The 25111-nt window shown below is 39.1% G+C and overlaps 2 protein-coding genes across 3 annotated transcripts; both read left to right on the top strand.

The window, feature by feature from the left end:
• Positions 1–6429: 6429 nt before the first annotated feature.
• Positions 6430–11093, top strand: LOC106650382 (beta-1,4-glucuronyltransferase 1-like). Its single transcript, XM_014368345.2, has 5 exons — positions 6430–6828; positions 7253–7589; positions 7649–8112; positions 8175–8376; positions 8464–11093. The coding sequence occupies exons 1-5, from the start codon at positions 6440–6442 to the stop codon at positions 8689–8691; spliced, it is 1620 nt and encodes a 539-aa protein (XP_014223831.2). The 5' UTR covers positions 6430–6439; the 3' UTR covers positions 8692–11093.
• Positions 11094–17198: 6105 nt separating this feature from the next.
• On the top strand, positions 17199–23343 carry LOC106650342 (U8-agatoxin-Ao1a-like). Of its 2 annotated transcripts, none has more exons than XM_014368280.2 (3): positions 17199–17657; positions 20291–20366; positions 21429–23343. In XM_014368280.2, exons 1-3 carry the CDS (start codon positions 17570–17572, stop codon positions 21565–21567), a joined length of 303 nt encoding a protein of 100 aa, XP_014223766.1. In that variant the 5' UTR covers positions 17199–17569; the 3' UTR covers positions 21568–23343. The 2 variants fall into 2 exon arrangements, with proteins under 2 accessions (XP_014223766.1, XP_014223765.1); XM_014368279.2 differs by having other exon boundaries at positions 21402–23343.
• The last annotated feature ends 1768 nt before the right edge of the window (positions 23344–25111 follow it).

The following is a 25111-nucleotide window of genomic DNA, read 5'->3' as shown; positions in this document are numbered from 1 at the left end:
GATTTTATCTCAATAAAGTTTAAAGCCGGCATTATGTAATCATGGAATGGGCGATGCTCATATTTCACTTTAACACACGCGTCTATGTCATAATAAACGCGTGAAGCTGTCAGTTAGTTCGTCTCTTTTTTTGTCTCTTTGATTCTAAAACATGATGATTTTATCAAAATATTTTTATAAAACAAAAAGGGTAAAAAAGAATGAAAAAGTCTGCCAAAATTTACACTGTCAGCTGCACTGTTAGGTGAGATCGTAGCGTGCATTACTTGTCGAATTTAATATGTAGTTTCGCGCTAATGCTCAGGTCTCATTTGTGCACGTTCCTATAATTAGTTTTTTATACGTTGGTATTTATTCATAGCTTCTACATTTACACCCAATTTTACTATGATCAATCGGCTTAAATTCGTAGTACAAATGTTCATTAAATATATAATATTTATCAACAGCTATTATGATCGGTGTAAGGTTCTGGAGCCCGCAATCATGTCATGGCATGGGGGCGGCAAATTTGCGAATGAATATCACAATTTTTTTGAATACATGAGTCAAAGGATCTATTTACTCGATGTTTTTTGTGCAAACTCGATGAGGTCTGTCGGCAGTTTGTTTGGAAGTATTTAGTTTTAGAAGGCCAAAAATTTCCTCGAAGAAATCGTCACCAAGTTAGAATTTTTACTTAGATCAAGTGTTGTAAGATTAATGTATTAACAGATTAATCGGTACCCTAATTGTCAACAATATGATCATAAACGATTTTGACATAAATCCTGGACACAATTTATCATGTTTATAGTCAAAATAAATTAGTTTGAATGTTGTCTTTACCGACGAAACAAGCCATAACACCAAAAGATAACTCATTTAATTTTCCTTGCAGTCAATACATTGATTCATCGTTCAATTTAGTCATCGAAATGGATAAAAGTGAGAAAAAATTGGAGGAAGTTGTCTCGGAAAATAATTCAAGTAAACAAGACATTGTTATTAAAGACGACAAACAATACGATTGTGATATTTGTCAGGAGAAATTTACACTAGAAACAAGCTTGATTAACCACCGGGACAAAATTCACCATGAACATAAAGATTACACCTGTGACAATTGCGAAAAGAAATTTGAGTTCCGAAGTCATTTGAGTAGACATCAAATATCGGTACACAAAAACCGCAAAGATTTAGCATGCGACGAGTGCGAAAAGAAATTTGTGAAAATGTCGAGTTTGATTACGCACCAAAAATTAGTTCACAAAAATCGCGAAGATTACTCGTGCAATAAGTGCAAGAAGAAATTTGAGAATAAATCAAATTTACTCAAGCACAGAAAAATATTCCACGAAGTTTTCAAAGATTATTTATGTGAGAAGTGTGCGAAGAGATTTGGTAATAAACCGAGTTTACTCTTGCACATAAAGACAGTCCACGAGGGTCGCCAAAATTTCGCATGCGACAAGTGCGGGGAGGTATTTATGAAAAAATCACATTTGCTCTTCCACCTGAAAACTGTACACGAAGGTCGGAAAAATTTTGCCTTGAAAGTCTTCGAAGATTACTTATGCGACAACTGCGGGAAGGAATTTGGAAAAAAATCAGATTTGTTAAAGCACCAAAGGACAGTCCACGAGGGTTGCAGAAATTTTGCATGTGACAAATGCGATAAAAAATTTGGAAAAAAATCAGACTTGTTGAAGCACCAAAGGGCATTGCACGAAGGGCGAAAAGATTACGCATGCGATAAGTGCGAGAAAAAAATTGCACGAAAATCAAATTTGATAAAACACCTACAGACAGTCCATGAAGGTCACAAAAATTACGAATGCGACAAATGCGAGAAGAAATTTACACAAAAATCGTATTTACTTATTCACCAAAAGACAGTCCATGACGGTCACGAAGATTATGCATGCGACAAATACGAGAAGAAATTCGGACAAAAACAAAATTTGTTCAGACACCAACAAACAGTACACGAAGGTCGCAAAAAATACAAATGTGACAAATGCGAGAAAAAATTTACACAAAAGTCACATTTCCTGTTACATCAAAAAACAGTCCACGAAGGTCGCAAAGATTATGGTTGTGACAAGTGCGAAAGGAAGTTTGGATTTAAATCGGCTTTGCTCTTACACAAAAAAACTGTCCACGAAGGTCGCAAAGATTACGCATGCGATAGTTGCGAAAAGAAATTTGGAGAAAAATCGACAATGCTTATCCACCAAAAAACAGTCCATGAAGGTCGTAAAGATTTTGCATGTGATAAGTGTGATAAAAATTTTTCACAAAAACCAAATTTGCTTCGCCACCAAAATTTAGTCCATGAAGGTCGCAAAGATTATGCATGCAATAAATGCGAGAAAAAATTCGGACATAAAAGTACTTTGTTCAACCACCAATTAACAATCCACGAGGGCAGCAAAAATTTCGCATGCGACAATTGTGAGAAAAAATTTGGACGAAAATCAGATTTGTTGAAACACCGAAAGACAGTCCATGAAGGTCATAAAGATTTTACATGCGACAGATGCGAAAAGTTTGGATGTAAATCAAATTTAATTAGACACCAAACTACAGTACATGAAGTTCGCAAAAATTAATCTTGCGACCAGTACGAGAAAAAATTTAAACAAAAATCGGATTTTTTAAAGCACGAATGGAACGAAAAGATTGCAAAGATTATACATGCCAAAATTAATGGTCAAGGAATGTCGATTCTCAGTTGTAAAGATATATAATACGTTTTTTTTAAATTTTAATAAAAATTGTGCTGAAGTGATTTTGTACTACCTGAATCTTAGACGTTCAATTATATAATTTCACCTTTGTACACTGATCTCTTGATGATAACCCTGAATTGATCAAACATACACTAGTGAAAAATTTTTCGATGAACTTGCTGGCATATTGATTGTTTCAGCTTAGAGAGACGTAATCGGTAATAAAATAACAATGTGTTCTATAGAAAAAACCAAACTGCAAACTATTTTATAATTTAATATAAACCACAAATTGTTTTCTAAAGTTTTTCAAAATTAGTAAAAGTGGTCATAATTGTCTTCAAAATGCATGAAAGTTAGCGTGGGACGGCACCTTTTCTTATCCCCAACTGATTATGATATGCATTGGGCCGATTGAGAGCTGTGAGGATTCTTTGTTTTGAAATGTTTGAAAATACAATACCGTAAAATTTATAAAAATAAAGGTTCACAATTGTAGATTTGATCAGTTCATATTCTTTTAGTTACAGTTTATAGTGAATACAAAAATTAACATTGAAAAGGGAAATTTTGCAATATTTTAAATGATATACTGTATTTTAAACATATTTGATATGCTACATTATTTTGTTCATTTTTTTCAATTTATAATTTTAAAAATATCGACCTGGACTCATGATCGATCACGTCGTCCCTATTTAATTTACATCAGGTAAAACTTGCATAGTTGATGAATTTTTCAAATGATAGATTCATTGTACTGCATCCATTAGCACGAATATATCTCAAGATATATAAACTTAAAAATTATTTTTTACTCCATTTGTATATGAGCTGTATCGCGTCAACTGCCCCCCCCCTCTTTTTGTTTTGATTTTTGATATTTTATTCTGCTTCCCAAAGGTGAATATGAAAAAATTATTGAAACATGATTTTTTTTGTAAAATTTGACGAGGAATTCAAATTTGATGTCAGAATTCAACCTCAGCGGCAAAAATAAACATGTATCCAGCGATATGGCCAATATTGTAATATGTTCATAGATACACTAAAATATAACTTCTGATAAATTTTGGTAGTCGGCAGACAAACAGACTTCATTATTGACCTTCATATGTGTCAATAAAACATGATTTTTCTCTAGATATCCTCTATTCTTGACTCATATCATGTTCAATAATGAAGTCTGTTTGTCTGCCGACTACCAAAATTTATCAGAAGTTGTATTTTAGTGTATCGATGAACATATTACAATATTGACCATATCGCTGAATACGAACATGTTTATTTTTGCCACTGAGGTTGAAATTTAGAAATTAAGGTACTTGGAGTTTATGAATATGAATTTTGACATCAAATTGAATTCCTCATCAAATTTTACAAAAAAATCATGTTTTAATAATTTTTTCATATTCACCTTTATGAAGCAGAATAAAATATGAAAAATCAAAACAAAAAGAGGGGGGGACAGTTGACGCGATATAGCCCGTATACTCCTCGAATCGTAAAAAAAATATATAATAGACATCTTGTAAAGGAAGAATTATTTATAAGTATTTTTCAAGATTGAAATAATTATTTATTACTTTCCAATTTATAAGTAACTAATTTTTTCTGTCAGAGAAAACTAATTTTTAAAGGAATATGTATTAATTTTTTTTATTGAATTAAAAAGTGCGTTTTATTAACGCCAATTTTAAGGTCTCAAAGTGAATTTCCAAGCTTTTCCTGCGACTATTCAATTTTTTTCCAGTTTTTGAAAATATGCAACAAAATAATCATTAATTAGACAAAATTATAAATGTTCAATATTCTGTATTGGCTGAAAATTTGTATCTATAGATAAGCAGTCTTTATGTATACAGCAAAAAAGCTTTGGGAAAACTTACCAGAACTTTCAGAAAAAGTTTCAAAATATTTCAAGAAGCTGAAAATCTCCGTACTCAAATGACTTCAGAAAAATTTTCTAAAAGATTTCCAAAAAGTTGCATGCAAACTTATGAAAAGCTTTCGTGAAAACATATTGAAGGCTTTTGGAATGTTTTCAGGAGACTTTCGAAGATATTTAAAATATTTCTCGGTGAGCATACAGAAAATTTTTCGATTTTTTATGAATTATTTCGAATTATTCTGAAAACCCCATTGTATATCAAAAATTTTATAATAAAATAATCTTATCCACTTGGGAATTTTCATAACGATATATTATGTAACTTAAAACTCAATCGTGAAACTCTAGTAAGCTTTTTAAAAGTTTTGTCTTTCCTGTCAATTTCAGAAAAAGTTATCGCAAGATTTTAATGATTCTTTCAAAATGTTTTCAAGTAAAGTTCCTTAAAAGTTACAAGGTATCTTTTAGACAGCTAAATTAAACTTTCAAAACGTAAAATATGAATTTTTTCTTGCCACCTCTCTGGAAACTTTCAGGAAGCTTTCTTATAAGCTTACACAGAAAGCTTTCACGTAGTGCGGATACAAATTGTGATAACAGTCACTGCACATATTATATAAAATAACTATATAACATAACTACATTGAGCAAAAATCAAATCGTTTAATTAGATTGGTAACTGAATAGAAGCTAACGATTTTTCTTTTCTTTTTTCGTGAAATTAAATTAAAAAATGTTTTATCGTAACAACAAAACTGTAGAAAAAATTCGCTTGATTTAAGAAGGTTTATTATTTTCATTTAAAAAAAAATAAGAGTTTACATAAAAATAATTTTTATTTTGAGAAACGGTAAACCATCGTGTAAGTCGTGAGAAAAATGAGGACACAAGATTCATGACACGTAATCAATTTATTTTTTGTCAAGCTTTTTTCGTGCAAACTTTGCGATACGTTATCATCGCCTCTCGTAATGTAGAACTCAAGATAGTTTTGGTATCTAAGCGAAAGCAAATTGCATCTTGCAAAAAAAAGGAAGATCGATAGGCCGACGAGGATATATTACCAGCTGCGATCGTGATCAAGATTCATTACTATACGTGCAAAGATTAGGCTTTCTTATTCAAATTAAACCGGTTGTCTGACTAAAATCGAGTATAGTTACTTGTTCCCTATAGCGTAAACAGGTCACCGTATATGAAATACCAGGACAAGAATTTTTTTTAAAATTCATAATACGTATGTGTAATCCTCTTTATTTACGATCCCAGTAAGACATAAAACAAAAAAGAAAGAATAGCTAGGCGCAACGCGGTGTGGTATGCGCGACTAGTAGTAGTAGCGGTAGTATAGCGTAGCCGGAGCTTTTTCTCCGTGTGGTAGCCTCGTGCGTTCCGCAAACGTCAGTTTTAAAAGAAAAAAGGCGGTCACGCTAGGGCTCTCTTCTTTGCGCGCGCTCAAAGGGTCTGGCCATCCATCTCATGCGTATGTATATATGTATAGAGCGGAGGCACACAGCAAGCCGTACTATATAAATGAAGAGCTTGCAGTAAACACATTCAAGCCTTTTCTAGAGCATCGTCGAACGACTCCAAGAGCCCAGAGATGTCGCTGTGCGTGGGCGTTATAAGGCCTCTACGTATACATACGTACGTGCGATGCAGTGTGCAGCTATACGGTATACGCGTGTGTGCATGTGTGCCGCTGCACAGACACGGGGGGCTTCGTAGGGAGAGAGAGCCGCAGAGCAGCAGCAGCAGTGAGATATTATAAGGTAGGCAGCGTCGTAACGCAAGGGTCGGAATTCAGTGCGGCATAGGCGGCCGACCATGGTCGATGCTGCTGCTCGCTACTGTACGCCGGCGTAGTCATCGATGCAGATGGGCGTTCGCCCTGCTGCTCGGCGGCCTCGTGTCCTGCAGCCTGCCAATCTGCCTGCTGCGTTACTTTCTGCTGCTCGGGCCGCAGCAGCAGCTGGCTAGGAATGGAGGCCCCTTCGACGATCTCGACGACGAGGCGGTGGCGGCGGCGGCGATGGCGGCGGAGGATTACTCGCAGCTGCTGGCGAGGATCGCGGCCGATGCCACGGCGCCTCGTGCTGGATCAGCAGCAGCAGCCTCGTCGATCGCGTCGACCAGCAGTGGCGCCAGGCCTGCTGCTGCTGCTCTGCAATACGCCGGCGCGTACATGGCCGAACGTTATCCCGGCAACGTGTCGTACTGCAGGTACTGCTCGACTACTTACTTACATATATTTTACGTTGCGCGCCAACTACTTTGGTAACTATACGTAACGCAATTGTAACGTAACGTGAGCAGTGTGCTCGATGATAATACTCTGACTGAGCAGATGTAACGAAATAAATAATTCCCTCGAGTCGTAGCTGAACTTTCTTCATATTACAGTTGATTAATTTTGCATGAGCTTAAATATTGATAACTTCTAAGAAAACTACTGATGTTTTTATTGAACTTTCTTCAGTAGGCTAGTAGAGTAGTTCACTCAACTTTTTTACCTCTATACAAGCGAACTGCTTTTTATAAAAGATTAATTATTGCAAGTAGATAAATGCAAACATACGAGGAACGATGGATGAATAATCAACTTGATCGAAGTCGTTACTGTGATTTTTTATTCTATGCATTCCAGCTGGCAATACGATCTACCTGAGAATCTGAACTACCAGGAACACCAGCTGTTGGGCAGTCCCGGCGCGACTCGTCCGTCGGCCACCCAGTACAGCGCCAACGGCACCGGACGCCAGTACCTCGTTCTGCCCAACGCCGTCAAGGCGCAAGGCGTCGACGACCTGCCCGAACTCACGCTCTGCAGCCACGCCACCGCCGACCAGGTCTACGACGTGGTTGAGCTCGCCCGACGCTGGGAGGGTCCCATCAGCCTGGCCGTCTTCGTGCCCTCGACCGACGCCGCCCTCGCCGTCGACTTTCTCGAGCGAGCTTGCCGCTGCGAGCCCGCCATGATCAGGGTAGGCACTGTTGATTTTAATCATTGCATACATCACCCTGACACGTCTCGTGCATACAGGTCTCCGTCCATCTCATCTTCCCACGCAACCGTCCAGCCAAATTATCGTCGAGTGCCGTGACCACGCCGTTCAATCAGCTGATCGCCAACGACTCTGCCTCGAACGCCGCCGACCCCACCGAGCAATCCTTGTCCTCGTGCTCGATCGGCGAGATCCAAGCCTCGGCCTCCTCGGCCAACGGTACCGAGCGTCGCAGGTCCGGTCTCGCCTATCCGATCAACGTGGCGCGCAACGTGGCCCGACACTTCGCCCCGACCGAGCGCGTCCTCGTCTCCGACGTGGAGCTCCTGCCGAGTCAGGCCCTGGCGTCGAGGTTTCTGGACATGCTTCGCTACCGAGTGCCTAAGAGGACCGTGGCCTTCGTCTTGCCGGTGTTCGAGGTCGAGCTCGGCGTCCGACCGCCCAAGAACAAGGCCGAGCTGTTGGCTGCTCTGCGCAGCGATGCCGCCGTTTATTTTCACAGGTATGATTTATATATTTTTTTGGAAAACAAGCTGGACTATGTAGTTTGAATTTCATACGCAGGTTTTTATGCCCGCATTGCCAACGATTTCCCGGATTAATGCGATGGATACTGCGGCCGGATCCGGGCAAGGTAAGACCTCTGATTATCACTAAGCGAGAATACCCGCACCATCGCTGGGAGCCAATTTTCATCGGGACGAAGTACGATCCTCTCTATACGGAGGAGATGTCTTGGGAGGGTAGACAGGATAAAATGACCCAGGTTTGCAACAAATTTAAAATACATACCGATCGCTCTGCGATTCATGCCTTGCAATTTCACTTACTCTAGGTTTCCTTCCTCTTTCAGATGTTCGAGATGTGCCTACAAAACTATCGTCTTATTATACTGGACGGTGCGTTTCTAGTCCATCAGCCAGGTATAAAGCGCAAATCTGCCGAGGACGCGACGGCCGGTACTGCCGTCGTCGACGAGCAGCAGCAAGCCTTCCAACGGGAGAATTCCAAGATTTATCAGCGCGTCACTCATCGATTGCTCAAGCGATATCCCGCCGCCAATCGCAGATGCAGGCCTTGAACTTGATACACATTGATATAATACTTATTACTAGAGATTAAAATGGAATATTGTATACGTTTTGTTACGTAAAAAAGCGAATAGTCCTTGAAAATCTCGAGCACCTTTTTCCCCGCTAACGGAAAAATGGGCTTCGGAGATTACCGAAAAAAGTAATAATAATAATAATAATAATTTTAACGCAAGACAATACAGTAAGCGATACACGCAGAACAATAAGTAGGTTTAGTCGCGCACGCGTAAAATTTAATACTATTATTAATTCGATTTTACAGATGTTTTTAATACTGTTGCAGATTTTAGCGTAAGAATGATAGAGCAAATGAGAGCTTTTTTCAAATTGCATACAGATGCAATTTGGTTTTGTTGCTGAATGATACGATTTTATAGAGAATTTTGATCACTCGTGCTTCGCGTTCTATTTATCCAGATGGAAAAGGATGATAATATTTTCCAATTAACAGCAAGTAATTATCGTTACCAATTAGTTTCATGATACACAACGAGTTTATGCTTTAAATGAATCGATTATGTGACTATTAATTTGATGTCCCAATTTCATGTTGACACTGCTAATACGACACTTTGAAAAGTTAAAATTTAATTATCGTTCAAACAAAGATTTATTGACAGAGAATATGTGTGCACCTGACGAAATGACGTTTATGAACACATAATGTGTACATATTTTATCGCCGTATGAATTTAAAAAAAAATCACTGGTCGTTTCGAATCGTTGATGTTTCAAGATTTTAAAAATTGTAGATATTCGTATGAAAATATTACGTTATACAGAACGATGAATAATTTCATCGACCTGCTTCGAATAATATTTTTAAAATAATTTATTTTTTCTCATCAAAACGCGAGTTCCGTATACAGTCAATATTGAATCTTCGATTCTTGATTGACCTCGCGCAATATTTAGATCGTAGTCACACTCGCCTATGCCAGCATTTCATTCAGCTTCAACTTGAATTAAAGCACTTTTGATAAAACACTGCAAAAAGCGCCACTCGCTAAAAATGAAATCGAAAAAAAACAGAATAAATAACGACAAATAGCATGATGGTTCCTTCGATTTATCTTCGTACAGAGAAGCTCAATTATACAGGTCAAAAAAGTGTTTAAATATAATTATATTATATACACTAACGTGCATCACTTATGATGGATTTTTAAACCACGGCGAGTGATAAACGAGACGTTTTTTAGATTATATAGATATACGATTTTAACATATTTCTAGTTATTGTATACAATAACATTTGAACGTGTAGTTTTGACACAAAACGATTTTATAGAAAAGTTTTTTAAAATATATCTTTTTATAGATCGCTTCGATAGCATAAAATGTTTACAATAAACGGCTAAAATTCGCACGCGAATTTTCAGCCACAAAGTTTAGCGACGACAAAAAAATACGAAAAAAAAATTATTACTAACGCATAGACTGAAGTACTAATTACTCATATCAAATATCGATAAATAATGATAATTAATAACCAATTGTAATGAGTATAGGCATAATTGTTTGAGTACAAAAACACTTTTGATTGAACGCATGGGTTTTTCTATTAGCTGCAAAAAAAGTATAACGACGTAGTTTTTAACGAAATAAAATCAAAGCAATATATGAAAAAATGATAAATTATCGCCGATTCACGTATACGCACTTTTACATCGCAACTATAACGTAGGGTAAATAATTATACGAAAATTATTTACAACGAACAACGTAACGCCATGAATTTTCCACTATTGTCAGGAATATATTGGGTGCTGTTAATCGAAGCCTTTATCGGTGAGTAAGATATTATAATGATGCTGATTATGAATATCGTTGTATATTTAATCTTCGTTGTATGAGTCGTCAATGGAAATGAAAAGTTACAGTAAATATGATGTCAGTCAATTTTATAATAGAATGAAATTTTCTTACAAAAATGAAGAAAAATAAACAGCTTTGGCGAATCATATAACAAGCGAATATTTCGATCGACGACCCTGATAAAAATGCTGAACATTCTATGTCTAACTTTTTGGCAAGACAGAACCTGGACAACTAATTGTGGAAAACTGTGCTTTGTTTTATACAATTATTTTCACTTTGCCATTTGCAGATTTACAGATAAAGGTACTCACCATCTAGCGGTAGAAGCTGAAAGTTGTATTATAGCATCTTGTAAAAAAATGGTCAAAAATGTTGGAAACGGTTCAATTGTCATTTTCAAATCAATTAAAATGTGAAAAATTGGCATATAACATGCCAATTGATGGTAATGTATTCGAAAACATTTTAAAGTGACATTTCTGGTCGTTAGATCATCTTTAATGTTGAGCATTTGTACCAGGGTATTTGTAAATGCTACCAAGTAGATGTTTGATCTACGTAGCTCTTAATATTTATTGGTCCAATAAAATTATCTCTTACATATTATTACCTAATACATGTCTCGTATTTTCTTGTCCTATTTGTTTTTTTCAACGTGTCCAAAAAGAGAATTACTCACGGCTACGATTCTTTCGCACTTTGAAAAGCTGCGATCAAAGCGAGCAACTGAAAGCCGATAAGATCAACGAAGAGGATTCTCAATTTTAACTCGCACTCGTGTCCCTCTTTTGTCAACAAGTTAGCGATAAATTTACCGGAGTCACAATTGTCTCTCTGCAGCTCTGCTGTCAGCGCGTCTTGACGCAAACAATTGAAAGAGGAAGATAAGCGATCAGTTGCTCCGACTAAAATACCATCGACACGTGTGAAATTCATGAAAGGGTCAAATTAAACGCCGATAGAACTTTCGTTCCGTGTATCGCTGAAGGTTTCTCGATAATATACGACCTTTGACGTAAGTTGGGCGTGAAGTTATAAATATATGGTCGTCGATCGGAAAACAACGATAACTTCACTTTTTTTTAGAAAAATGCTATCGATGCCGTTTCAATACTACGAAGCCACCCTCTTCTTCGGCAAAAGGAAATGAAAAACGTGTAAACAGATGATAAATGTCAGTCACCGCGTCGAACGTAGAGTCTAGGCGTTTGTTTTTCTCCCGCTTGAAATGCACACCGCGTCAAAAAGCTAATTAGCCTCGCGCATCACGTACCCACTCCGTTTCTCTCGCTCTCTGGCGGCGCGCTATTAGGCTATATCTCAAACTGTACGTTCATTAATTTTGACACAAAGAAGAGCCACTGCGGCAGCAAAACAAGTGTAAAAGACAAGGACGGACGAGTTGCTCTCGTGAGTTTGGTTGTGTGTGTGTATGTTGTCGTACAACTCACGAGTGCACTTTACACAAGCTGCGCCAGAGGTAGGGCGAAAAAAGCCGTGATGTTCCCTCTGTACACATACAACGAGCGCGCCAGCACATCAGGGCCATTATGCAAATAATTAGCGTGTCACGATGCCGCGCGGAGGAGGAAGAGAGAGAGGGAGGGGGACAAAGCAAGTTTCCATGTAACCCGCGCGTGGCAGAGACAATTGTTGAAATCTCGTGGCCCGTTACGATTGTCATTAAAAGCGCAAGTGTCGTTCGGAAAGTGCAATTGTTATGAGAGCATAATTGCCACCTCGACGAAGTCAAGTATATGTATACGCATCGAGCTTTTCCCGAGCTTCACGTGTTAATTAAAATTGTGAGCTATCGCGGCTTCATTCGCATACACATGGAACTTCGGCGTGGGTTGTATGCGCCCCCGTCTATTTACGCGCATCGGCAAACATTGTGATATCTGTGAAATCAAGCGTTTACGCTGCCTGTAAGTTGCGAAGGTTCAATGATTTCGTACGTAAAAATTCATTGATAATGAGATAAGTGTATCGTGTTTGTCTTTCTTATGGGATGCAAAAGTGGTAACATAAAATAAAAAACTAACACCGGCATATGGCTCGCTGTTTACATCCACTTATACGCATCTAGCATTATTAAAAACACTTGCACTTTTAATGATATGAAAATTGTGTCCCCAGATTTTCCATGAAACTTATGAAAAGCAAGATATCTACGTATACCTTACAATTTTGTCGAGTTTTCAAGCTCATTGATCGATTTATGCATAAAAATAATGTTTGGAGCAACGAACCGGTATTCATACACAAGGTTGAGACGAGGTCAGCTATGACGGACCGATTTACAGATGTTTACGATTGAAATAATGCACATTTAAAAAGGCATCGTTGTTCTAATTATAATGAAAAGTCGATTATTTTTTATTTTTATCGTCGAAGGTATATTTAGTGCGTGATACAATGCAACTTTTGTGTGAAATTTTATGCTCAAGTTTATTTCGAATTTCGATAAATTACGAATAATAGATAAATTTACCCAACTGGCTGTTAAAATTAACGTAATGACGTTCATCGGGTTGATTATCGTATCAACACTGAGTCAAAAATCAATATTGTTGTATACGCTCGGGGCAATTCCGTAATGCGTCAGACCTGGTGTGATTCCTCGCGACGTCGAGTACCCTGTGTGTGCATCCGTGCATGCAGCAGATACCGCTGCGGGGGCCACAGTCGTATCGCAGCGCGACTCTAATCCGCGACTCGACTCGCGGATCAGCTTTATGGATGATTTTTCCGAGACTTTTTTGTAGTACCGTTACGCAAGCTGTCATTTCATTTTTCTTCGCGCGATATAATGCGCGCGAGGCCACCACCCCCCAGAGTATACTTCGTATGCACACAGCTGCGAGTCACAGCTGTGCAAGCTTTTGACTCTTGCAAGCTCTCTGTTTGCAAGCTCTCGCTCGATCCTGACAGGTGAAATGGAAAACGATTTGCGTACTCAGCTACGAGTCGCGCGCGTTTAACGCACGAAGGAAAAAAACGAAAGGAAAAAAGTAATGCGAGGAGCTTGTGCGCGAGTAAGCACGCGTTGAACTTCAGCGCGGGTATGAAATTTCCATTCAATAATCACGAAGCTATACATGCGGAGCTTCGAGGCGTGCGTATAGGGAGCAATCAACGCGTCAAGAGGAAGAAAAAAAGAAGGAAAAATAAGAGAGCGCTCGCGAGTCAGTATAATACAAAAGAGAGTCGGCAGAGGCAAATAAACGCTTCGGATGATAAGTGTGACAAACACGCGACAGCGCTGCACCCCCCGCCACGCTTATACATGTCACCCATCCTACCCATATATGCACGTACTCGCGAGTGGAAGAAAAAAAAGCTTAAGTTGTTGTACGAAGATGAAAGAAAGAACGAAAGCAGCGGGTGTTTAAGTTGGTCACTCGTCTTGCGACCTATCGCGACCCTTTTCTTTCGCGTCGATTAAGCAACAAGTTGCCAATTTCTATTTTGTGTGTGTGTGTGTATTTCTTTGGTTGTGGTGTAGCCTTAATAATATATTTACAAAGGAGCGAGCGTGTCTTGACGTCATAAAACATGCGTTGCCAATTACCGATGTCAGCAGCTGATACGTACGCGCGCGCTCACAGGAGCTCCCCACGTGTTCGCGTTTTGTACGGCTTGAGAAATATTTTCGGTCGTGTATTGACTGTATATGATATGCATCGACGTGTGTACAGAGTGTGTATTTCGATTAAATTAATATCGCAGAAGATAAAGGAAAACATTTATTTTTTGCGTTACGAGTAGAACTAATTACGATACTAATTACTTATTGGTAAATTAGATGATTTAGTTCGAACGAGCCACGCGTCGGAATGAGCGCTCGATGTAAAGTCGACTTGCGTCGCTCGACGAACTTCGTCCGAATGCACAAAATTGAATTCGTCGATGCAGAAATAGACGTGATATGAAAAAAAACAGTACCGAAAAATTATGCGAACACACGAGAAAGCATGAATAAAATCCGCTGAAAGGAGCAACGAATCAATGAAACAAATATACGAAAAAACTCGTTAGATTGGCTTATATATTGAATCGAGGAGATTAATGGAAAAACGATTATGATTTTACTTCATTTTTCTTTCCGCTCCTATGCGGCCAACGCGCGTGTCGCTTATACACACTACACCACGCTTTACGCAACCGAACACGAAAGCTACTTTGAAAAAATTCTCACGATTCAATGATATTTTTCCTTTGGCTTTGCTGCTGCCAGAGCTCCCTCTTGTACTTTTTTTTTCTCTATACACGCGCTTCCTTTTCTTCAACACGCGCTAAAGAAAGAAAAGCAGCCAGATGACTTTTTGCCGGAGAGCAGCAAGCATGATCAGCTCATTCTGCTAGATATTTTCTCGCTTCTTTTTCATCAGTCTAATGAATTTTTCCTTTCCAAGGTATATACCGAGGGATATATATCCTGACGCGCCCAACATGTAACCCGGGTATATCATGGGTCCGTGTGCGAGTGCGTCATTGGTTTACACGTGGAAAATAGATATATAAATTTTCAGTGCATCCTAACAACGTTTGGATATACAGGAAAACCTCGGTATTCGCGGTTAATTCGTTCCTGAAAAGTGCCGCGAATACGGAAGCATTGATTTTATATGTAAAATGGGGGTTACGTTCCAGAGAGTTTGAAAAAGTCTAATTGTGGTGAAATTTTTTGTCAAAAACGAAAAATAAAACTAATTACAGCACTTTTTCTTGTATTATAAAATAAAATAAATATAATACAATTCGCTGTTATACACTTATTATAATCTAGTGATTTTACATAGTTTAGCTGCAGATTGATCGAATTGTAGACTCGTTGACTACATATCTCCTTGCAACCGACGCAACTTTCTTACCGCTGTTTAAAAGTTGTAAAATTTTCAACTTTTGTGCCATGTTCATGACCGAATTATCTCGAGACTTCAACGAATTTTCGTAAGGAGATTTCTTTTTAGGAGCCATGATTTTAATGAAAAACATGTTAATCACTAACCTAGACAAAATTTTACAACAAAAAAATTGATAGATGCGAACAAGCTGTGAATCATGTGTCAATCCGCGAATCTGCGAATCAGGGACGCGAATACAAAAACGTGGTATTAATTTTAAAATCCTTTAGCTTTAGCAATTTTCTTTAGCAATCTTTTAGCAGTTTTCCTGTAGCTTTTTTAGAAATCGTAGAAATATCTTTCAGCTGAAGGTTACCATGAATGAGGAGTCATTTTTTGTCATCGAATTCTAAATGATGATGACTTCTATTGTGTGAAAATGAATATTCACGAAGAAACCTAATCGATATTTGTACAGCGGAGGCGTAGGTTTGGACGTAATATTGTAACGAAAAAGGTGTATCAAGCTCTAATCAAACAAGCCCAGTATGTTCAAATAAAAATATATACCCCGTAGCGAATAAACAGAGCTTATTTACTTTCGGTAATTAGCGAAATTCAATTGTGCCTAAAGAGACAAACAGAAATTGCTCATATATCAATGTGAACTCGAGTTTGATACACTTGACGCTGACGCGCGAATATATTGTATATCTCTGCGTCAGACTTGGCCGATTACAGTTCGGTAGCGGTGGTCAGTCCATCCGACGGTGCCGGATATCGCTTCTCGAGTGTCAACGCTTTTTTATATTTCATTGCCCCATATCGCAAGCAATACTCGAAACGAACTCGCGCTGACTCGAGCAAAGATCTTGGCACGCAGGCACAAATAAGCCACGCGCTCAAGTACAGCATTTTGTCAATAAAGTCAATATTTGTACGATCAACGTAATTGATATACATTCTCTATTGTGCGCTCAACATTTGCATCAAACGATCCTCGTACAGATGTCAGGAATCGAGTATCCTAATTGATATTGTTCTATTTTTGATGAGAAAGAAAAAAATTTTTCGCCGAATTCAACTTGAAAGTATCCTCGAGAACAAAATTAGTTAGCACGAGGAATTACGTCTGAAAAATTAGTGGTAGTATTTTGTCCGTACACGCAGAGATAAGTCGGGCAACATTGTGAGCGAGAAAAAGCCCCCGAAAAAAATCCTCACGCCGAACGCGTGACATCTGTACCCCCTCGCGTCCCACTACACCGCGTCAAGGAATATTATCTGCCCCTGGTGCGTGTGCGCGACTAATACGCATGGCCATATAGCATCCGAAAACGAGAGGGAGAGTGCGCGCCTCGTAGACAAAAACACACACACACGAGTATCGTAGATGAAATTCAATGGCATACGCGTATGTGAAAGCTCCTCTCGGCTCGCCTATGTATTCGTTATAATTCGAATGGTGTGGGTGTGCTTGCGCGTTCGGAGCTGATATACGTGTGTATGTGTGCGTGTGCAGTGCGTGCGTCGGACCACGCCTCCGCCTCCTCTCGCGTATATACCTAGAAAGAGAGAGAGAGAGAGAGCTGTGGCTGCCGAAGCTACTACACCACTACTTTCGTCCTACACTTTACCGCGCGTCACACACAAATACACACACTTCTGCACACCCACAGGAGCAGCAGCAGCAGCAGCAGCAGCAGCAGTAGAGTAAGCAGCAGCAACGATCTATGCGCGAGAACCCCTCTTTGCGCCGAGTTTCTCCTTTGATGCTATAAAAGCAAGCTGATGCGCGGCCGGTGCTTCACTCATCCGCACGCAGCAGCTCTTAGCAGATATACACGACTCTCTCGCCTATACATACGTACATATTGTCACATTACATTCGCAGGATAACGCGTGCGCGAGATTAGACCATCTACTGCTGGACTAGCTGCTGGATACGTTACGTACACCTGCGACAGTGTGCCACCTGCGAGTATACCTTTTGGAGCAGCAGCAGCAGCCACACACGACAGCAGCACCCCTACCTCGAATCGAGTGCGCGAAATAGACAGAGTTGTGCACGCGAAGATCGAGGCGTTGGAATTGAGATTGAGTTCGGCGATCGTATTTCGAGCCAAGGATCGCAAAAGTCGAATTCATTCGAAATCTTGATTAAAAGTACGAACTCATATAAACGAAGCGAACGATGAAGATCGAACTGGTCGGATTGCTCGTGCTGATCGTCTGTGCGACTGTTATCCTTCGCGCAGATGCTGCTGCTTACTTCGACTTGGGTAAGATATACACCTTCCTATTGGCATTTATTGCGTGTTTGTGTGTTTACTTGACACTCGACTACAAGTGGATTAGATCAAGAATCGTCGAGACGCGCGAGCGCCCAAAGTGACCGTGTGAATGCAGTGCTGAACGATTCGACTTTTCGATCACACTTGTTGAACCTAGGCCTTAGGCAGGCTATAGGCGATTTATCACGCTATACGTGCCGAGAGATTCAACTCGCAGAGAGAGAAAGAACATTTATCGCGGCCCATATGGAAAAATAAATAGCTTGCGTTTGACACTCGGTCCATAAAAGCTCGCGGCGGAGCCTGGCAATTCGCTCGAGGCGAGCGAATAATTCGAATTTGTACCCACGTCTTCTTCTTATACGTACGCGCAAATCGATTTTCGTCGTTATCGCTCGTACATATCGTAGTAGGTCGCGTTTTAGTATTATGTATTCGGCGTGTCGTGCTCTTGGGACGATGCAAGACATATATAATTGCGTGTAGCACACATACGACGATGTAGCCATCTATGTACGTGCGTGTGGGATATTCGTACGGAAGGCGAGGAAATGCGAAAAGTTTTGACTAGTAAATTACGTTATGTAGCCACGTGTAAGCGAGCGTGTAATAAACTTCGCAGCACATGTATATCATGTAATCCCGCTCGCACTACGAGATTTACATTTAAACTGAAAAACCTCGACTCTCGTTTCTACGTTTTCTTTGATTAAATATATTCTTGCACCCTGTGCGTATGCGTTTGTATACTTAAGCGAAAGAGAAATAAATAAGCCCGCGATATCGTTTAACCGAGCCCTGTCATTGAAGACTTTTTCTACCACCTAGCCGTGATAGATCATGTAGCATAAATGAAGTGTACATTGACAGGTGCTAGCGCAGTAACCGTCGCATAAACGATTGAATTACGAACGTTAATTAAATTTTCTCTCTCTCCCTCTCTATCTCTTTCTCTCGCGCTAACTTCTTCGTCCTTTTATTTCATGAATTTTTCACTAGGGCGTTAGTTTATATTTCCCAAGGAAAATATTAATTTAAAAAACTCATTCGGGTGCGAGCTGCGAGAGCGCTTTCGAGTTTATCTTCGCTAGCGTTCGCACAGAAAATTATCACAATGGTATATACTTGGCGAACAATTATGTTTCTCCGACGACGACGACGACGAGGACGACGGTCAAAGTCAACCAAGTAATTGTTTTTTTTTTAGAGGGTCTGCAACGATTGTTACACGTTTCTGTGGAAATTTAAGCGTGGCCGAGGAATCGAGGATTGTAATGTGTATTTTAGCGATTAGGTGACGACAGAGTCGATGGATTGGAAATCCAAGTAAAGCGAGCTTTCAATTTTTCAATAAAATTAACTGCTATTACACGCAGTTTTAAATTAATCCCTCTTGCGCGAGCGAGACTTTTATTAACATAAATTTGCTTTCGAGCGCGAAGGAAAACTCATTAAAATCTCCCTCCAGCCAAGCATCCCAGTCGCTCTACATTATGTAGCTGTGTAACGCGTGGATGTAAAACAAACTAACTGAAATTTAACAAAATTTGATCAAGCCCCGAGCTTATGTGCATTTATACACGCGTCGAATAATTCATTACCCGACGAATAAATTCACTTTCGCGTATTTCGGAAGTTGCGTTTGAAATTCAACGAGTCCAATCGGGAAGCGTCGGCGTGTGCGAGGGCGATGCGAGAAAAGAGCAAAAATTAATGCGTACGCATGAGGAGGATCTTTATCAAAGAGCTTGCTGGCAGCGCGCTTTTTTGCCGAGTGCGAAAAATCAATGCAACTTTTATGAATTATTTATATATCTTGTACCCAGTACCAGCAGCACGCACGAGCTAAAAGGGCATTATTACAAACTGCTTCGCGAGATATACCTATTATCTGGCAAGAAAAGAGCAAGGAAGCTCTTTTGTTTCGTCGAGAAAACCGAGAGACAATGAAACATTTTTATTTCCCCAAAGTGTAAGAACGAGGGAGATGTTTGAATTGCGCTGCACGAAACTTTTATGTGCTTGCGGGCGCGCCGCACTTTCAACCGAATTGAACGCGAGTACGTATATTTTTACAAGTGTTGCTTCATGATTTTCATCCCTAAAAACTGGGTAAAATAAACTTCGCGATAATATCGGTTTTACTCGAGTACATAAATCTAATTACTACGCTGGGGGAAAAAAGAAGACGAGGATTATGTGGCACCAGATACAGCGTCAGTATGTCCAAGACATTCGAGGACATATAGTATGTCAAATTGGATATGATACACGACGCTTTGACTCGCGTGTAATCTCTCCAAGGGTTCGGATCCTTACATAAAATAAAGCGCCAAGATCAACGGAGCACGTAATAAAAGTAGGCGGCGTCTCCGTGGCGGATTATCGCGAATTACGATGGCAGCGCGCGAGGAGAGAAAATTCATAAATTTAATCCAAGCAAACGCACTTGCGTGTGATATATATAAATTGGGTATAAGCGTGCTGCGCTGCGTGGTTCGAGGAATGAAGAAAAATAAAGAGAGAGAAAAATCTTATCGTTATTTAACGGGTTCTCGTGTGTGCTTTATGTTCAGCCGCGAAAATATAACCGTACGATTATTTTTCCTTTTTCTCCCCAGATGACGAGCTTATGCCGTCGGATTCGGACTACCAGGACAACGCTCTGGAAAATATATTGCACAGTGAGCAGCAGAAGTGAGTAACCATAAAAACAGAGAAAAAAACACACCAATCATATTCGCTATGCACATGTAACATAATATATTCATTTATAAGTAATACGATGTTACATATACCTATCTCTCTGCATGTCCTATCCTTTACTTCTCAGAGTTGAAGGTTTATTTTTGATTTTTTTTTGTGTGTGCGTGTAAGCCTACAGTAGTGTCGCGCGGAACGACTGAGAGCTTATACTTGTTGAATATGCATGCGCGTTCGTGTTACTCGATTCGAGGCGAGCTTGCAAGCAAATAAAAAGCTTCGTCGACACATACGCTTGTGCATATTCGCGTTTTTTTTTTTTTTGAATGTCGACTGTACGATTGCGAATGGAAAACATTTGGACGAAAAGCGTTTCGGATTGCTGGGTTGAACCAACTACCTTTTTTTTCTCTCATTCATTCGATAATTCGAAGCGTCGATACCAACAACGTTTTTAAAAATCATTTATGAAGATTTAATAATAAAAAATAAAGCGGTATCGACGAGTCGCTTCACACAATTTTTTTCTCATCGCAACGTGTAGATGGCATCTACAACGCAGAAAAAAAACCCAAGCACTCGGAAACCAGGCTCCAAACGATAAATCAAATGAATTTCTTCTATCGCTTTGAAAGAATTTTGTCGAATCTGTCGCAATGAATAAAGACTCTTTACGCTTATGTGTTCAGTATACAAATACAAGTTAGTTGATTTTCACTTTTTTTCAAACGGGCAGCCTGTGTGCTCTCTCCTTCTCTATACATCTAGTGCGAGCTACGGTGAGCTTTTTTACAAATTTTCTCTATATACGCTCGACGTGATATTTTCTCGGTCGATGTCTCGAAACTCTCAAAGCTGCTGTGCGTATTTTTATAATTGTGTGTGTTGACGGTGAAACAAGTATCAAAATTTTTGAAAAAGTAAAAATTGCAATGAAAATTAAAAAAAAAAAAAAACACGAAAGATGCCAAAAACAAAACGAAACAAATCCTTTTTCGATCTCTCCCATTGAACGCTGTGATGGATTAGACGAGCCTCGTGGATCTCTATGTTCAGGCGGGCCTGCGTACCACGCAACGGGATCTGCGACCACCGGCCCAAAGATTGCTGCTACGGCGCCAGCTGCCGTTGCAATCTCTGGGGCTTCAATTGCCGCTGTCAGCGCGTCGGCCTGTTCCAGAAGTGGGGCAAGTAAGACGTCTACTTAATTCCTCGCCCCGATATCGTCGTCGTTTTACCTGCACCAACACCACAACAACAATCAACAACTACAACCTCTCGCACACGCCGCATCGTCGACAAACAGCTAATCAACAACTCCGACAACAACAACAACAGCTACAACTACAACACCATAATGGAGCGACGAAGCTAGTCGTGTAATAAATCATCATGCGTCAAGCTCTATGCGCGTGTAAGGCTCGAGTGCGAATAAGAATCCTAATCAATAGCGCATAAGACAATTGATTTAACTGATTTTATTTCTTAATGTTTATCAATATTCTTTACTTATTGGTATAATAGTTATATTTTTTTAATAATCATAACAGTAATTAATTATTATATAATAATTGTGTGATAGGTTCGACATCTATCGTTTATCATTTGTCATTTGTTATCTTCATCCAGAAAAGGGATCTCTTCTATAAGCATGAATTTAAGATAGTTGCTTAGAGATAAGCCTTTAATATTTTGAGTGTGTAGATTTGTCACATACTTAACTCTGAGTTCTGTTGGCTTTTATAAACATCCGTAGTAAACCCAAGTTACATATTATAATGATGCCTCCGTGTATATCGATTAAAAAAAAAACTTATTCTAAAAATGTGACTATAACGATTATCAAATAAATGTCGTAAAAATGATGTATTAAAATTATGATATAATGATCAAAAAGCTCGGAACTAAACTTAAAAAAAACTCGTTAAATGTAATGACAAAAAATAAACGCGTCATTCATTGATCTCAAGTTTCTTTGAGAGATTATCAAGACTGTATAAAAATAATAAATTAAAGAAAAATAATTTTACCCTCTGCACTGTATGCATTACATAAATGAATGTATATCATGATTTTTCAGTAGATTATACGATAAAAACTTATTGATTCGTTTCCATCTTCAATTCCGTAGATTAGGATAATAACTTGAGTGGCTGTACTTATTTGACCTGTTGAACGTTCACCACGAGTATACGGAAATTATGCGTGATCCATACGATAGTCACCATTTGAAACAGATACGACACATGGCATAGATCAGACGGGAGGGGGGATGGGAATTATATCGAATAGAGTGTAGGTGGGTATGCCGTAACAAAGTGCATAAGCAATCATGGCTCATCTAATCACATTTCGGTTATCGGTCATAATTGTTACAAAGGCGTTTGCGTCAGATTATCGATTTTTCATATCACTTCTATATTATCAGCGTACTCGCATAATACGAAATTCAAAGTTTATATACATAATACGATATAATATATTATATACATAATAAAACAAAGTCAGTTATTCAGACTATGTTACGCGAGCAGTGGCACACGATATGAACTTCTGACGCGGTGCCTAATGTTTGAATTTCTGAAATTGAATTTCAAAGATAAATTCCGTTTTATTTGTCACGTTTATATACACCATAAAATCTCTCTTTCGACAATCGAATGGAAATTCAAGTGTTTGTCTTCTCTTATGCGTGACCTTTTCATTTCTTTTTTCCCTTTTCTTTCTCTTCTTGCTTTATTATATATCGCATCCACCGAGAGGTGGAATCGATAAGTCTCGCTGAAGGCACAAATACACGTTTTGCGCGCCATTCGCCTCCGAGACGCAAATAGTCAGTGTAATAGAAAAGGGGGAGGGCTCAAGACTGACTTAAATCTCCGCGTGTTGTGTTTTTTCCGTGTGATTGCTTGTAAGCCATAGTCGAATTAGATGCTTATAAGAGCATATACCTCGTGTATTGCATGTGTGTACAATTAATAGAAATTATATACGATCAATTACAGCGGGCGCATATTAAAACGTTCGCAGATGTTCCCAAGCGCCGATTCGTTGCAAGCTCGCCAACTCACCCCCTCCTACCCTCTCTTTCCTCCAATATCGTCGCCGGCACGATTGTCCGACACCGTTTCGCGGATTTCTCTGTCTCTCTCGAGCGCGAGCTTAAATCTTAATTGCGCGCGTTTGACAACGAGTAAAAAACTTGTTACAATGCGGAAGCTCTCGCGTCCAGTCCCATTAAACTTTTTCGGTTAAAATTGCAATCGAGAGCTTTAACCGATTCGTTCGCAAAGCCGTGTAAAATCGATTTCGTGGTTGGCGCGCTTCGTGCCGCTGCGGTTAATTCCACCGAAATCTCGTTCAGTTTCATTCGATAATTAATTGGACGAAAAATTAAAATGGCCGTTACATTTCGTCGTTGTCGCAATTGTCGCGTCCAGCTACACGCGCGCCTGGCGATCAGCCGCTCCGTCGTACACTCGTGTCGCGACAGTCACGGTTCTCGTTCCTCGACATAATATTATATACGAATAGTATCCTCTCGAAAGTCCCGATGTAATAAGCTTTTCAACGCGACACGCGCATGTATCGGCATGTGTAGGTATTACGCGTGTCGCAAATAAAAATCGCTATATATACGCAAACAGTCGTTAGTTTTTTTTCTCCTGCACACGGGCTCGTAATCTTCTTGTAACGTGGGTCGGGGCACCTGCAAACAATCAATAGGAAAAAAAATACATAAAAAGTGCGAGCAAGATTTGTTCCGCATTATAGGCGGAACGAGGGACTTTGCCGCGTGCGTGCTTGCATGCATACATGCGTGTGCGTATGTATGGATGGATGTGTCACGCACGTGAAAAGCAGGTTAATGGTCAATTTCTGTCCGAGCATACAAACATTATTTAATACGTAAAACATACACACACATACATATAGGAACACAGATATTCGATCAGGAAAGAGAGAGAGAGAGAGTAAGAAAGAGAATGAGGCGCGAAGGCGCGCATTACGTGACTGAAAAATTCTTTATGCGAATTAATTACTTGTCAAACGAATAATATATTAACGACGTTACAGTGTATGACATTATATAGATACAGATTATTATATATACACACATTCACTCGCTTCTATTTGGTTCCGCAGTAGTTCGAAATTTGAACGTAGTGAAGTAGGGTCTCAGCCTATGCTAGTTCGTATATTATTGTTACATTATTCACGCTTAATTTGTCACAGAGGCGACCCCAACTACGCTAGATTCTAGCTGTTGTGGAATCAAACGGAAGCGAGTGTACATGGTCAGTTATATTTTCGATGATTTATTTTTGTTACGACTTATATAGATATATTTACATATATTTACAATACATAGACACAATATATCACATTGAAAAAAAAATTACAATGAAAGCTGGATTTTTCCGTCTCTAATGAAAAAAATGATACATTATATATATTATATGAATAAAAATTGTGTATATGCGCTATGTGGTTATATTGATAAAGAAAAAAAATATATTTGACAAAAGTAAAAAAAAAGATTATATAAATATTATATATAAATTTCGAAATAAAAATCTCTATATGCATTGTATGTGTTATGCTATATGAACCATATATTAATATTGTTTATTTTTTACCTGATGTATGTACAATGTCGTGTATAGAAAAACAAAACAATTGCAGCAACAACAGCAAGCTACAAATGAAAATATATAATTATGCATTATAAGAAAAAT

The sequence above is a fragment of the Trichogramma pretiosum genome, unplaced genomic scaffold, assembly GCF_000599845.2.
Source record: "Trichogramma pretiosum strain Unisexual culture from Peru unplaced genomic scaffold, Tpre_2.0 scaffold3, whole genome shotgun sequence".
NCBI lineage: Eukaryota > Metazoa > Arthropoda > Insecta > Hymenoptera > Trichogrammatidae > Trichogramma > Trichogramma pretiosum.
This window is presented reverse-complemented; position numbering and strand designations above follow the sequence as displayed.

Bases quoted from the DNA above. Each gene is read 5' to 3' on its own strand.
- LOC106650342 (XM_014368279.2), top strand. From the start codon at position 17,570: ATGAAGATCGAACTGGTCGGATTGCTCGTGCTGATCGTCTGTGCGACT. The intron at 17,658-20,290 runs GTAAGATATACA...TTTTCTCCCCAG, and splicing joins TGCTGCTTACTTCGACTTGG to ATGACGAGCTTATGCCGTCG. The intron at 20,367-21,401 runs GTGAGTAACCAT...GTGATGGATTAG, and splicing joins TTGCACAGTGAGCAGCAGAA to ACGAGCCTCGTGGATCTCTA.
- LOC106650382 (XM_014368345.2), top strand. From the start codon at position 6,440: ATGCTGCTGCTCGCTACTGTACGCCGGCGTAGTCATCGATGCAGATGG. The intron at 6,829-7,252 runs GTACTGCTCGAC...TATGCATTCCAG, and splicing joins GGCAACGTGTCGTACTGCAG to CTGGCAATACGATCTACCTG. The intron at 7,590-7,648 runs GTAGGCACTGTT...TCGTGCATACAG, and splicing joins GCGAGCCCGCCATGATCAGG to GTCTCCGTCCATCTCATCTT.